The 15,521-nt window shown below is 35.5% G+C and overlaps 1 protein-coding gene across 1 annotated transcript; it reads right to left on the minus strand.

Annotated features, from left to right (window-relative positions):
* Positions 1–1,587: 1,587 nt before the first annotated feature.
* adh5 (alcohol dehydrogenase 5) lies at positions 1,588–13,746 on the minus strand. Its single transcript, NM_131849.2, is given in 9 exon segments — positions 1,588–1,771; positions 1,887–2,025; positions 3,302–3,437; positions 5,089–5,349; positions 7,381–7,600; positions 8,638–8,725; positions 8,892–9,033; positions 13,069–13,170; positions 13,728–13,746. Coding segments are annotated over 9 exon segments (1,131 nt in total). The 5' UTR covers position 13,746; the 3' UTR covers positions 1,588–1,746.
* Positions 13,747–15,521: the final 1,775 nt, after the last annotated feature.

The raw sequence follows: 15,521 nt of genomic DNA on the forward strand, positions 1-15,521 counted from the left end.
GTAGACCAAGGAGCAGGTATGACGATCAACCCTAAAGGCTGATTTAAACCGTGGTCTATATAAAAGCATTGGCACACGATAGGAGGAATATTTTTTTTTATTTTAAAAGGAGTTTTTGTTCTAACCAACACCTCAAATCGATATATTAGAAACGATTTCTATTTTTTTTGCAGCTGAACAACAGAAAAATGACAATGATTACCTCAGGTAAACCTCATATGCTATATTCAGTGTTAAATGCAAACAATGCGAGTTTGAATGCCATTTTACCTGACATTTATTGCAGATAGTTCATCTCAGACCTTGAAAATAAAGTAAACTGTTTGAAATTGAAGGTTAGAACTGTGTAATAATACAAACAGCACATATCAGTGAATCAGCATCTACATTTAATAATGTTAAAGAGGTTTAATATGTATTAATTAGAATATAAAGCTTACCAATTCGTGAGGGAGTGCATATTCTGTTCTTCTGAATGGCTGCATTTAAATTTCTGTCGTGTTTCGTTTGGTGCAAACAGCCAAATTGCTTATTGCTGCAAATCTCATCATGTAGCATGTTGTTAAGACACGGGATTACAATGTAACCTGCTCAGCTAATGTTTACGCTCGGAATATTGATATTATTGGCTAATTAACAACCTCATGTGGAATTTTGAATCTGTGTCACATTTCGTAAGCTGTAACTGTCCACCGGAGGTCGCATTTTGGTCATGGCGTATGGTTAAATAAATCATATATTTTATAGCAAGGCAAACCGGAGTGCTGAAATATAAGTGGCACTAGGCAGGTTAAAATAACCAAAACAAAGACAGTGTTCTGGCACGTCACGCACATGTTCAAAGCAGATTATCTGACTAACCCTTGTATGGTGTTCGGGTCTGTGGGACCCGTTTTCATTTTTTTTAAAAAGAAAAATTAAACAATGAATTACTTTTTCAACCTGAAATTCAATGGCTTAGGCTTATTTTCTTTGAAGAACATAAATCTGAACAAATTTTCAATGACCGCATAATGTACCTACCCCCAAACATTTACGTTACATACAAGGTGTTCGGGTCCATTAGACCCAGGTAAAAATAAAAGTCTTGAAAGTGGAGTAGGAACATGGTAGGAACAATATGAAAAAACAAATTTGTGGGTTTTATTTTTTTCATAACATTAATAATAATAATAAAAAAAAAGAGAAGCGTATTAATTCATCAATATGATCGAACAAAGGTAAAGGGGAAAAATTAACCATGTTTGCTGTGCATATGGCTTGTAATTGGGACTAAGTAAACATTTGTTGAGTAATTTAATGTAAAATTGTTTGATAGTGTTAATTTGAAAAGCCAAAACTCTAGCGGGTCCACCAGACCCATGAACACTGGCTGAGTAACCAAAATACGAACACCACAAAAGGGTTAAATATCTGCAAACATATTTTGGTGTTTTCATGCTTTAGAAGAGTCAAACTTAACAGCACCCTAAAACTGAATTCTTTCTGAGCATTTTACATAATAAAACAATGTTCAAAATGTTAAAAGCTTCAAAAATAAAAAAATATATATCAAGCCATTAAAACAGTAACAGCACATAAACTGTGTTTGGTAATCAAATTTATTGAGTGTGCAACTGAAACCAGACACACAGATAACCGTAATCAAAACAACCTCAAACACAACAGTGAACAGTGCAACTACTGAGACAAAGGTGACCGTGATTAGTTTGTTTGCAGGACGAGGCTCAGGCTTCAATTCAAGGCTCAGAACTGCAGGACGGCTCGGATACTGTTGAAGACACATAATAAAAGTTTGCTTTTAGATATTGATGCTAAAATGGGGATCAAATTGATGTTTTACCAAAAAGCAGTAAATAAATACAAGCATCTTATAAGGCGTTTACCTCTTCCCAGCATGCATCAGGTCAAAGGCCTCATTGATCTGGGCAAAGGGCAAAGTGTGAGTGACAAACTCATCAACCATCAGCTTCTTGTTCATGTAGTCGTTCACCAGCTTTGGGACGCTCTCCACACTCTTCCAGCCTGAAAGACACAGAGAAAAGTTACTGATGTTAAAGAAGCATACTTCCCAAAACATCATATACATGATTATATATTAGGGGTTCTCAACTGGTTTGGCCATGGGACCCACATTTTTACATGGTCATCAAGCCGCGACCTAAATTTTTAACAACTATAATATAATTAAAGACTTACAAATAAACAATATTTTATTGCTGTCATTTAACAAAATGTATCAAATTATAGAAATATTACAAAATAAAAACGAGAAATACTGTAAACAGTGGTTATGGTAAGGAAAGGTTCAGTTACCATAAACCAAACTGAACTAATTAAATTAATAAAACATGTTTTCTGGTTTCTAAATGTAGTTTTAATTTAGAAGGTTTCCGGCTCTCTTGTGAGAGCACCTTACTACATATGACTCTGAGGCTTTAGGTCTTTTTTGCCGTCAATTTATGTAAATCCACACTTTACATATTCAGGGTCGTACTAGCGCTTCGACATATTTGTTGCTATAATTAAATGAAATTTCACATGTCAAACAGTATAGTTGTCGTGCACGCATTTCAAAATAAAAGTCAAAATAAGTTAAAAGTTTAACTTTTGTTGATTTTTTTGACTACGCTCTGCGTGACCCACTGAAAATGTTCCCACAATTCACCAGTTGAGAAACACTGCTGTATATGTTATAGATATAATATTAATAATAATAATAATAATAGAACAAGATAAACAAAAAGTAACAAAAAAGTGTTACAAAATGATGCTGATAAAAAAGCAATAAAATTATTAACAAAGTCATTACATTATAATAAAAAATGCATTTTCTTAAAAATTAAATGATTTATGAATAATAATAGCACCAAGTAATATATATATATACATATATATATATATATATATATATATATATATATATATATATATATATATATATATATATATAAATGATGAATGTAACATTGTAAATTATTAAAGTGTGTAACCAAATGTAAATAAAATTTATTTTACAATATACAGAATCAAAATCAAACATAAAACAAGTAACAAAATCTAAAAATATAATTAATATAATTTAAAATAGAATCATACATATAGTCATACATTTTATTGTTATTTTGATCAAATTGTAATTAAAGTATTTATATAATTTCTTAAAATATTAATAAAAAGGATTCATAAAGTTTAAAATCTATTGTAAAACTGCTTTAGCTTTTATTAAGAAGAGAATAAAATTTCATTAAACACAAAAGTAAATTTAAAATGCATAACAATTTCCATTCTAAAACCATACCACCAAAAGCGGTGCCTTTCCATGTGCGGCCGGTGACCAGCTGGAACGGCCGGGTGGAGATTTCTTGTCCTGCTCCTGCTACACCAATGATCACACTGGTTCCCCAGCCTTTATGACAAGCCTCGAGAGCAGCTCTCTGAATTAAAATAATAATAATAATAAAATAAAATAAAAAAACACTGTCAAAAATATAATATTAGAGCCATGGCTGTGGTGAGTCGGCAAAATGTCTAAAATGAAACTATTTTTCTCATCAGAAAACAACAAACGCATATTGCAAGCGAAACATTGTGTTAGACTTTAGCAAATACAAATGTGACACTGTTAATTACTTTTGTGATAATGGCAAGACCTGAAGGCGCGTTCAACTGAACAAAAATATGAAGAAAACGCCTTCATCGCATAGAAACAACAAAAAATGTGTAAAATTTTGTATTATTATTATGTTTTTTAACTCAAATTTGAAAGTGTACCTTCTGTGTGGTGGTCTAGGGTGCTGTATTTAATTTTGTTGCTTCCTGCACATGTCTGTAGTCATAGGAAAAAAGAAAAATGTCTCTACCATAATCTATGCAAAAGTTATTGTATTCCAACAGATGAGAAGTGCTAGAAAAACCACAGGGACCAATTATTGTTTTCATATTTCACTATTCTTTTGTTTGATCAAACATAATTCACTGTGTATGGACCACGTCAGACATATAAAAGGACTACTTACGCACATCACCTCAAAAACAGAGGAGAAATGGCCCTGAAGCGCACAGCATGAGGTAAGAGATGACAGCTGTCTTTGCTATCTGGGGCTGCTTATTGATTATGAATGTATTGTTTTCACTTCTGCGCCATGGAAACACGGAGATTCATTTGACAACTGTTTGATTTGTGGATATAATTCAGTGAAAAGAATGCTAGAACCGTATAAGCATTTGCAAGAGTTTTCATTTGAGCTATAACTGGTACATGTGTCATATATGAACCATATGAAAATGAACCAAATGTTCAAAACCCAGCTCGGGTATCCAAAATACTGAGTATTTAAGAGTAAATAACTTTTGTACAGTAGGATAAAAACCAAAGTGATGCATATGTGCATAAAATATAGATTCTACACTTTTAAATGAAACCACTTAAAGGGGTCTGCTGCAATGCTAGCCCTTCAAATCTTAAAGCGAAAGTTGATGACATCACGCAGAGTTTAACTGGTTAAATGTTTAGAGATGGTTAAATAAATGAGCAAATAATTAAACATAGCACTGCTGCGCCCCCACCGCGATAGTATCGTGTATCGGCGATCTCACAGGGGGACGATATGGCGATCTAAAAACTATGTATACCACACAACACTAGTCTCTAAGATCAGAGAAGTGTATTTGAGTTTAAGTGTATGTGTTATCCTTGAAGTATAATAATAATAATAATAATAATAATCAGGATGATCCAATGCCATGTACAACAGAATTCCAATCGATGTGTTTTTGGATCCTCTTTTTATGAAGTGGGATTATTAAAGAAAATAGATGAATTTTTATCATTAGAGGCTGGCTATATTCTCTAACTGTAGCCTCAAAAAGGTATTTAAACCCCTATAAAAGTATTTCTTGCCTATTAGGTCCCCTTAAAATCACTGCATGTCTTATTATGAGTTACAAAGGCAGCAAATATTTGGATGAAAATATTGATTTGTACAACTGAGCAGAGATCTGCAGTTCAGGAGCACACAGCTGGGTGTCTGAATCAGTCGGCTTTCGTTGATCCCAAACTAAACGGCTGGTGTTTCTGCAGCTCACCATAATGCCAACATTGCCGATGCATTCGAAGGAATAGTCAACTCCTCCATCTGTCAGCTCCACCAGCACCTCCTGAATAGGCTTGCTGTGGTCCTTGGGGTTCACGAACTCGGTGGCTCCGAACTTCTTGGCGATTTCAAACTTGTCCGGGTTGACGTCGATGCCGATGATCCTGGTGGCGCCAGCAGACTTGCAGCCCATTACGACAGCAAGACCCACGGCTCCCAGACCAAACACGGCACACGTAGAGCCCGCTTCAACCTGCAGGGACAATAGGAGCCTACTGAGCACATTGTGAGGTAGTGGAATATACTACTTATTGTTAGACGATGCAAAAATCAGGGTTTCTGCACCTGTCAGTTTGGAGATTTTCACAAAGATTTTATTTTATTTTTTTCATTTTCATTGAATTCAAACTAAGTTTATTTGCATAGCACTTTTCACAAAAAATAATAAGATAAATAAAGCATTGCCCAGAGATGGGTTGCGGCTGGAAGGGCATCCGCTGTGTAAAAACTTGCTGGATAAGTTGGCGGTTCATTCCGCTGTGGCGACCCCAGATTAATAAATGGACTAAGCCGACAAGAAAATTAATGAATAAATAAATAAAGTAGCTTTACAAAAGTGCACATTATTGCATCAAAATCAGAAAAGTTAAGGTATTAGTTTCCATAAATTTATTAGTTACTAATAATTTCAACCAATAAGTTATCTATTTAAGAAAACATCCAACCTACACATTTAAGCATTTCATGTTTTACAGAGAGGTGTTTTCTGGATTCTATACAACATTAAACTCCATGAGAAAATTGCGCATTTATGTACCGGTCAAATGTTTGGGGTCAGTTGGATTTTAAAATGTTTTAAAATAAGCTTATCCTGCTTACCAAGGCTGCATTTATTTCATTAAAAACGGTAATAGTAATTAAAGCAATAATGACTGGACGAATAATTTCATTTTAAACTGTATAAAATAAGAAAGCAATTATTTAACAATTTAATAAATTGTTAAATTAAGTCTTTTACATTTAATGGCTTTTAAAATATTTAAAACTGCTTTTATTCTAGCCCAAATAAAACAAATAAGACTTTCTACAGAAGAAAAAATATTATCAGACATACTGTGAAACTGTACCTTGATCAGTTAAACATCATTTGGCAAATATAAAAAAAAAAGAACAAAAAAATAAAAATAATAATTCTGACTTCAACTGTGTGTTTGTGTGTGTGTGTGTGTGTATGTATATATATATATATATATATATATATATATATATATATATATATATATATATATATATATATATAAAATTTTATTTATTTAAATTTTTTTCTGGAAAGCAGTATTATTCTGAATTGTGAAGTGATAAAAGATTCCAGAATCCCCTAAATAAAAACTTTTCGATTTGCATGTGTCAGAAAATATCGACTTTTTAAAGGAGATTTTCTTTTTTGTGCCATAAATGTCTTTAAATTTTTTTTTTTGCAAGAAATGTATGCACACATTTATTAAAACTTTGTGTGTATGTATTTAGTGCACCCCTCATAAATCTATTTTTAAAAAATGCAGTTTACTTTACAAAAAAAAATATTTGTGCAAGTAAATAATGGGAAAAATATTTATTTATTTATTTTTTATTTATTTATTTATTTTCTATCAAAAATATTATACATAATATATCATTAACAAAAAATATATTTCAACATGGTCAAAAATGGAGTGGGATGAAGCACAAGCTCATTTTAAAGCGAAACAAAAAATATATACAATTTAATTAATTTTGTAGTTTGTAATTGGTTCTTGCAAAACTTTGCAAGAAATTAGATGCATTATTGTTTCATTTCTAAGGGCGTTCGGTGACTAAAATATAGTTTGAAAAAAATATCTGTTTAATAAATCTGTTTCGTTTATATACACCAAAATACATAACCTATATTTACTGAGAAATAGACACAAATGTTAATTTTCAAAATGGATAGTACTTATTTATGCTAAACACTAAACAACATTTAAGTAAAACAAAAAATAAAAATATATATTATTATTATAATCAATCAACTGGTGAAGTATGCTGATAATCATTTGGAAATGAATATGCATTGTCATTCAGTCTGAATATATCTATTGTTCTGTATAGGTCGGCTATTATGCAGCATCATTTATGTAGCAAGTCAAATCATTATGCTTTAAATTTTAAAAATGTAATAAGAGAAAAAAAATGATGTTATAATTAACCATCAAGTATTTTTTTACCCTATTCACCTGCAGTGTCTTATTAAATTGAATTAGACCTTAGCAGTATTGATGGCAGCTCCATATCCAGTGGAGATGCCGCAGCCCAGCAGACACACTTTATCCAGAGGAGCGTGTTCATCTACTTTGGCCAGAGAGATCTCAGCCACCACGGTGTACTCAGAGAAGGTGCTGGTGCCCATGAAGTGGAAGAGCTGCTTCCCTTTACAGGTGAACCTGGAGGTGTTATCGGGCATCAGACCCTGGCCCTGGGTCACTCTGAAAAATAAATGAATAAATAACAGCACAACTGAGTGTCTGCAACTACAGTCATGTCCATAAATATTGGGACAACAACACAATCTTAACAGTTTTGGCTCTATACACCAACACAATGGATTTACGATTAAATGAACAAGATGTCCTTTAACTGCAAACTGGCAGCTTCAATCTGAGGGCATTTACATCCAAATAAGGTGAACGCTGTAGGAATTACAACACTTTGCATATGTGCCTCCCACTTGTTAAGGGACCAAAAGTAATGGGACAATTGGCTCTGCACAAGATGTTTGGCCATCGAAGAAAAGGTCTTGCCCAATTGAGCCTGCTTTCTCTTAAGGTTTTTTTCTTTACTTTCGCCAATAGGTAAAGTTCTTTCCTCGCCGCTGTCACCACTGGCTTGCATGGTTCGGGTCCTGTAGTGCTGCGCATGGATGGATTTGCTCTTCAGTGTTTGGACTCTCAGTAGTGACTATTAAATCAATCAAGCCTTTATTTGTCACTACACTTTCGTATAGCTAAATTGGACCCCCCAGACCATACACAAAACATCACATTTTTCAGGGGAGACAGATCATAGGAGGTAGCATTTAGAAACGAAGAAAGATACATTTGGACAGTTAGGCAAAAAAAAAACACCCCCTTAGCTTGTCCTTGATTAGGACAAAGTGAGAAAAGGGAGAAAAACAGCCCTATCTTAGCATAAGCACACCGGCAAGACACAACATAGACACAGTGGATGGGAACAGGGGTAATGGAAAACAGTCCGTTGAGTGCGGGCAGCCAACCGGTCCAGCAGCCATTTCAAGGCGCAAGTCACAGCCCCGCCAACGCCCCACGTGGGTAAAAGCACACGAAGGCGTTTGGATGGGGATTAAACCACACTGAACTGAGCTAAACTGCTCTGAACTTAAACTCTGAAAACTGGACTGACACTGTTTCAATTCACCAAAATCTTCTATGTGAAGCTGCTTCGGCACAATCTACATTGTTAAAGTGCTGAACAAATAAAGATAAATTGAATAATTCATAATTACCTGATTTTCTGGCACAGGTTGGTTTTTGGATTTTTACAGAACTTGCACTCGCCGCATTGAGGCACATACAGTGGAATAACAGTATCACCTTCATAAAAATAAAGAAAAATAAAGTGAGCTTTAGGATTTTAAAATACCACAAACATCACTCTGTTCACCATGTCTTTTCATTGCTAATTTTCACTGTTTGCAATCTGTTAGCAAACCTGTCTCTGTGTTATTCGAGTCAGGGTAAATAGTCTATTTTGACGTGCCTGGTTTGAATTTGGTGACCCCTTCACCAACACTCTCAACAGTGCCTGCCCCCTCATGACCCAGGATGACAGGAAACAAGCCCTCGGGGTCACTTCCACTGAGAGTGTACGCATCAGTGTGACACACACCTGTAGCATGGATCTGAAACACACAAACACGTTCAAGATTTCCGACTACATTACACACTTTGAATACATTGCTCTCTATACATGTTTTTATTGCTTTATTATTTTAATATAGCACACAGATATTCTGCATAACGGTGCTTAAAACGAGAAAGGCTGCACCTGTACAGTGTAAAGCTGACGCAAAACATGGTCCCTTGACAGGTTGCAGCTGCAAACCTGATCTTGTATCCCTCCTAATGCTCATTGACCAGGTGGGAACCTTGGGCTCATCTATCTCTGAGCTCAGGGTTCTCTACCGGGACAGCATGCCAAACCTGCTATCGTAGTTGAGCATTATCTAAGTGTGAACTCTTGAAAACAACATTAGCACTATTTGACTGTGAATAATGTTGTACTGTCATTGGCTGCTAATAATAATCACTAATACTATTTAGAATTTGCAAATACTTTTAACGAAATTATATTATTAAAGGGCCATGAAACCCCCTCGTTTCAGCAGGGTGTTTTCACACCTCTACTTTGGAAAAAGTCAGAAAAGTGGGCGTGTCCAGCTTTGTTTAGGGGGACGTGTCGGAGGAAGAAAAGTGGGATGGTGTAGGAGTGTCTATTTGGGCACGCGCGAGTTTCAGAGTCAAAATAAACACACAAACACACAGGAGAAAGTGATGGTGTTTAACCTACATGGACATCTGTAGTCGAATTATTTGCCAAATTATTAAATGGTGGACTTTAACTGCAGTTTGGCTCTTTCATTCAGGGAATTCATTCATGTCCCTCGTGACAAACGAGATATTTGATTTGAGGAACTGCTCTAAGCGTGTATTTTTCATGCAATGTTTGATACCGCACGGCGAATGAGAGAAAAAAAACCCTCCGCATTTCCCGGAAACTTAGATGCACACGGCAGGTAGCGTCCATTCCTGTCACTAAATGCGGTGAAAACCCTACACGAGGTTAAAGTTTGGTTGTGGTGCTAACATGTTTACACTCGGTGCAATAGTTTGTTCGATACGAACAAACTGAATAAACAAAGAGCGCTGGTTGCTCGCTTACCAAATCTGTAGAGACAGGACAATCACCAGCAACTAGAGCCGCGTCTTTATGAAAGGAAGTCTACAAGCGAATCCGGATCTCAGCGTTTGCAGATGAGAACAGCTCTCAGGTAAACAATAGCCGCATTTCCACTATCAGGCCAGTGCGAGCCAGGGCTTATATCGGCCAGGCCGGGCCAATCGCCCGGGAGGTTGAGCAGTGAGGCCGAAATCATGTCGCGTTTCCACTGTGGGGCTAGTAGCTCGCAGCGCGTCACGCAAACCCCGCCCCCAGAACATCCCCCGAATCGAACGTCACTCAAACCGCCCACTTCAGCGAGATTCATGCAGATAAAGCACACCATCACATCATCACGAAACTATTAAAATTAGGACAACCAAAACAAACAAATGACACGTTACTGTACAGCAGTACAACGCATGTCTATACGCACATGCCTGTGTGTTTTCATTCATCATATTCATTTACTCGCCGACCGACTGGCATCGAAATCCAGTGGTCTTGCCACCAACGGAGGGACCCGGAGCGCAGGGAGCGCACACATCCATAATATAACACCACATATATATAATTCTCCGTTAATAACTCGATATAAAATGTTTTTTATAACATCCTCTAGACAGAATCTGTCCAACATTCATCCCAAATGCTCCGGAGAGAACTGAAACATGATTATTTTCCCCCTATAGGCTTTATGACACTTAGTAGGTGATTCCCTTTATTTAAAGATGTTGCTTATTATATCTTAAGTAAAGGAAAGTGTTCAGTGTTTCAGCACATAAGAGCAGCACGTAATAAAATATAGCCTATATTTCGTTGCGCTCTGCAGCTATGCACTAATAAAGCTCTTTATGTATTTAAAATGTCCTTTTTTAATTTTACCACGTCATATAAAAACATACACACTTGTTTGAGGACACAGAGCACATTTTGAACTTGCAGTTTTCCCCGTCAAAAAAGTGCTGCGCGTCTGCAGTCAGAAAAAAAGGTCGCCTAGTTTCTGCTTTCACTCACCCCGAAAATGCTCTGTTTGCATGATTTGATTAATTTCATTGTATCCAAATACTTTATAAATAATATTTAAAACATTTTCCGGTGTTTATTTATTTTTATTTTTTTAGAAAATATCTAAAATCTTTTTTTCAAAGAGGCTTTTGAAAAATGAAAGTTTAATATAAATTTGAAACAGTTTGATATAGTACCTAATTGTTATAGCTATAGCTTTTGTTAGTTTTATATTGGTTTATTTATTTAATGTGAATTTTTTATAGGCCTATCTAATATTTGTAATTCTTTAAATTATTTCAATATAGGGCTATTTTATCTAGATATGACACTATTGTTTTGAGCCTACAAAAGTGGACATGAAATTTGTAAACTTTAATGTCCTACTGTTGTATTCATATTATCTCCAAAATAAATTAAAACAATAAAAATAAAAGAAAAAAGCCGCTCGCGGCATCAACAGAGCTATGAATGGAGCGCTCTTTTCCTCTGTCTCACACACATACACAGGCATCTAAACGCACAAAAACACACACAGTATTAAACTTGACAAAACCTCTTGAAAACCTTTACTGTCTGCTGTGTCTTTAATATGGTGTAAAGATTATTATGCGTTATTGAAACATCAAAGATGCAGCAAAGAAAGATCATTTTATGCAACAGCCTTACATTTAAAAGAGAAACTTAAGGGCGATCATATGCAAAAAAGACCCCAGCCTATAATTTGTTCCAGATGTTTTCTTTCCCTTATTTATTTATTTGTTTGGCGCATGTACTCGAGTGCGATCGGAAAACTGTGCCCGCCTCTCCTTTCACTCCGCCCCGAAGCCCCGGCTGGCCTTCCTTGGCCCAAGGTATTCGGCGGGCCGAAAAAGGCTGGCCGTTGGCCCCGAGAAAGCCCCGCTTTGGCCCGATTAGGCCCCGGAAGTGACAGTGGAAACGCCACTGGCCTTGGCTCGCCCTGGCTCGCTCGCTTTAGGCGCGATAGTGGAAACGCGGCTAATGTTCCTCCTTAGACACATAAGTTATTGTTAAGCGTCGCGTACACTGTTAATCCACACGTGAGTCTGAGCTCTCACAGAGAGAAAATGAAAACGAAACTTAACTGCAGCAAACTATAAAAGCAACACTTCACGCTTGTTTTGCCAACACAACGTGGTGTGTCTGTCGTCTAAGCACTGTGACAGTAATGAATATTAATGAAGTTGCACAATAGAGCGCACTGATTGGTTTGAACCAAGTCTTACTCATGCATTAATGCAAAAATTTGTTTCAAACCGGAAGTACGAATTTGCTTGAAATAACGCAAAAACAACCAATTTACACTTTTTAGTGAAATATAGGTGTCCTAATAGTGTTTTTAGCAGTGTGGGACACATATACGACTGTCAACAGCTCAAAAAATGTGTTTTGGTGTTTCGTGACCCTTTAAGGAGAAAGTCAGAATGTGGGAATATAAAACCAACTTTACCTCAATTCTAACTACCCCCTGTGAATGAAATGAAGTGAAAACCCCTAATGTCCCCCTGAGAAACAATTACCATCCTGGTAGGACTAAAGTTATGACAGCATTTGACCTAAAACCATCAATGTGGCCCACAGTTTCAGCTACAAATCATCTTTTATGTCCTACTGAGGGGCTGCATGGTGTTCGTAGTGTATGTGTGTAAATAAGTTTGTATGGATGTTTCCCAGTGATGGGTTGCAGCTGGAAGGGCATTCACGGTGTAAAACATATGCTGGATAAGTTGGTTGTTCATTCCGCTGTTGTAACCCTATAATAATGGGACTAAGCCGAAAAGAAAATGAATGAATTAATGTCCTACTGAACAAGAGGAAAAAGTCGCCTACATCTTAGATGGGGTGAAGTTGAGTCAGCTGAAGGAATGCTTACATTATTGTGTGATTGTTAATTAACAACTGTAGTCTTCGCACTACAAATGATGTATTGCTTTTGTCGAGAGGTACAATGTTCAGATTAATAGTTTACCTTCACTCGAACTTCATGGGCTTTCGGTGGAGCAACCTCCACCTCCTCAATGGAAAGAGGCTTACCAGCTTCCCAGGCCACTGCTGCCTTACATTTGATCACCTGAAAATTAATTTAGAAGCTTTTTAGTTAACAAACACTTATAAGAGATGCTGTAGTAACAATTTTTAACATAAAACGAAGGTTATGTAAGCCAGTGCTCTAATACAGTACACTTAAATACACACTGTAGTTTCTTGTGGTTTATGTATTGCAAAATATGTCCAGCATATGGCGAATCTGTATTTGCATGCGATAAGAAATCGGTGCTGACGGTGAAAGGTTGTTGAATGCAACAATGAAGAGATCAGACGAACATGTTTCTGATCGTTTATGCATGCACAAGATCACACAGCTGAATACTGAAAACAAGGGCAACTGGAAACAGGTCAAAGCAGCACAAAAGATCTCTTCATACTCGGATTTGCACTTGGACTTGCAGTCCTGTCATGAACAAGGACTGCTACACACTCTGCTATTCTGCTATATTTTTTGATTGAACTGCGTTTGGTGCTCGAGTTTTTACACAAATATTGCAAAATTATGCACATTACAAACGAGCAGATGTACTCTTTTGATATTAATTCAGAGGGTGAAGGCAAATTTCGCTGCCGACTTACTTTCCCAGTTGTGTCCATGCTTTTTCTTTCAGCGCGAGAGGAAGAGAAGGAGGGGCGTGGCAAACTGAAGAACTCTTTCTTCGGCCAATGAGAGACGAGGACGTGCCTACGCTTGAACAAAGTACGTTGTTTTTCTAATCGAGGGCAGTTCGTTTGCGTCTCATTGGTTTGTTGGTAAACGATTTATAGGACGATAAATTAAAAAGCGAGCATTTTTCCCTTCTCCAACTAGAAATAGCTTGCCAAACCATTTCTAATACTTGTATTCTGTATATTATTATTTATATTATTTTATTATTTATATGGATTTCATTTAATGATTTGATATAGGCTTGTATGTATATATCCAAAATGACGAGCAAATGAATATTCAAAGTAAGAAAATAAACAAAATGTTAAAAGTAACGTACATAAGTTTAAATTTCTATTGAGGCCACTGCAGTATTTACATACAGAATTCAAGTTTTAGATAAATACCTTTCATCAAAGTTGTCCTAATGAACATCACCCATTTTTATCTTAGGACTATTTTGAAAAGCTGTTTTGATCCACGTCAAATGTTGACTACTATATTAAGAAGCCTTTGTTATTTTTATTTTTAAACGCAACAGTAAACAGCTTCTTGAAGGATCTAGCAAACTATATTTTTAAAATGACAAAACTTAGTTATTCTACTTTTATTTTTTAATATGAAAACAAATCCAGGAGGAATCTTTAATATTGTTAATCTCTGTATTTTATTGGCAAAATTTTACATGCACAACAGCAATATGCTTTCATCTCCCACATTAACCATTTTTGTATCGATTTTGGTTTATTTCTACTGTAAAATTGTTGAAAAGTATCAATTATTATAATAGTTTTTTCAATTTTCCCTGTTAATTCTTAAAATCATTGGATGTAGAAATGCTGTACATTATGCTTTGTGATTTTTTTTTTTACCATTGTTATATTAGTTTGTTAACCTTTTAAACTGTGTATGCATGTATGTTCCTGATGGTTTGTGCAATATATATATATATATATATATATAGAGAGAGAGAGAGAGAGAGAGAGAGAGAGAATGCAATGTACTCTGATCTATTTTATTCATTTGTATGAATCAATAAAAAAATGTCAATGTCAAAAAATGAACGACTAACATGTGACACATTGAATAATAATATATTATTTATGTTGTATTTAATATTTGCCAGTATCATGCCAATAAAGCAATTATTGCATTGAGAGAGGGATTTTTTTAAATACTTAAATAACTTGTTTATTATGACAACAGATATGCATATATAACGATATATGCATGCGTGTTCATTATTACTTAAATTCTTGTATATGTTTTGTATTTTATTTATTGTTACTGCTTTGGCATCATTGTGCTTGGTTTCAGTCATGCCAATAAAACTCTTTGAATACGAGAGTGAGTTTAATAGTGGGGTCAGACTGTTTTTTGGGGTGAAAGTCAAATGCTAAATAAAAGCATCAGTGTTAGAAGACAAGTCTTTTTTAGATACATTTAAATTAAGATCTATAACCATCATCATCTACATAGATTGCTTTATAGTTATTGGTAAACATTTTCAGGCAATTACATTTATGCTAAACCATTAAAATGCATTTTCTTGTGGGGAAAAAGTAACAATCACATTATAATTATTAGGACATTTCAACAAACTACAAGCGGCCATTCCCTTTTATCAAAAGCTTGAATAACTACAGATGCAGTGGGCAAGTGTATTAATGACCACAAATAAATAGCCACCAAAATGTGATTCTGTAATGCCTGAAATGGTCAAA

This window comes from Danio rerio, chromosome 14 (assembly GCF_049306965.1).
Source record: "Danio rerio strain Tuebingen ecotype United States chromosome 14, GRCz12tu, whole genome shotgun sequence".
Taxonomy (NCBI): Eukaryota; Metazoa; Chordata; class Actinopteri; order Cypriniformes; family Danionidae; genus Danio; species Danio rerio.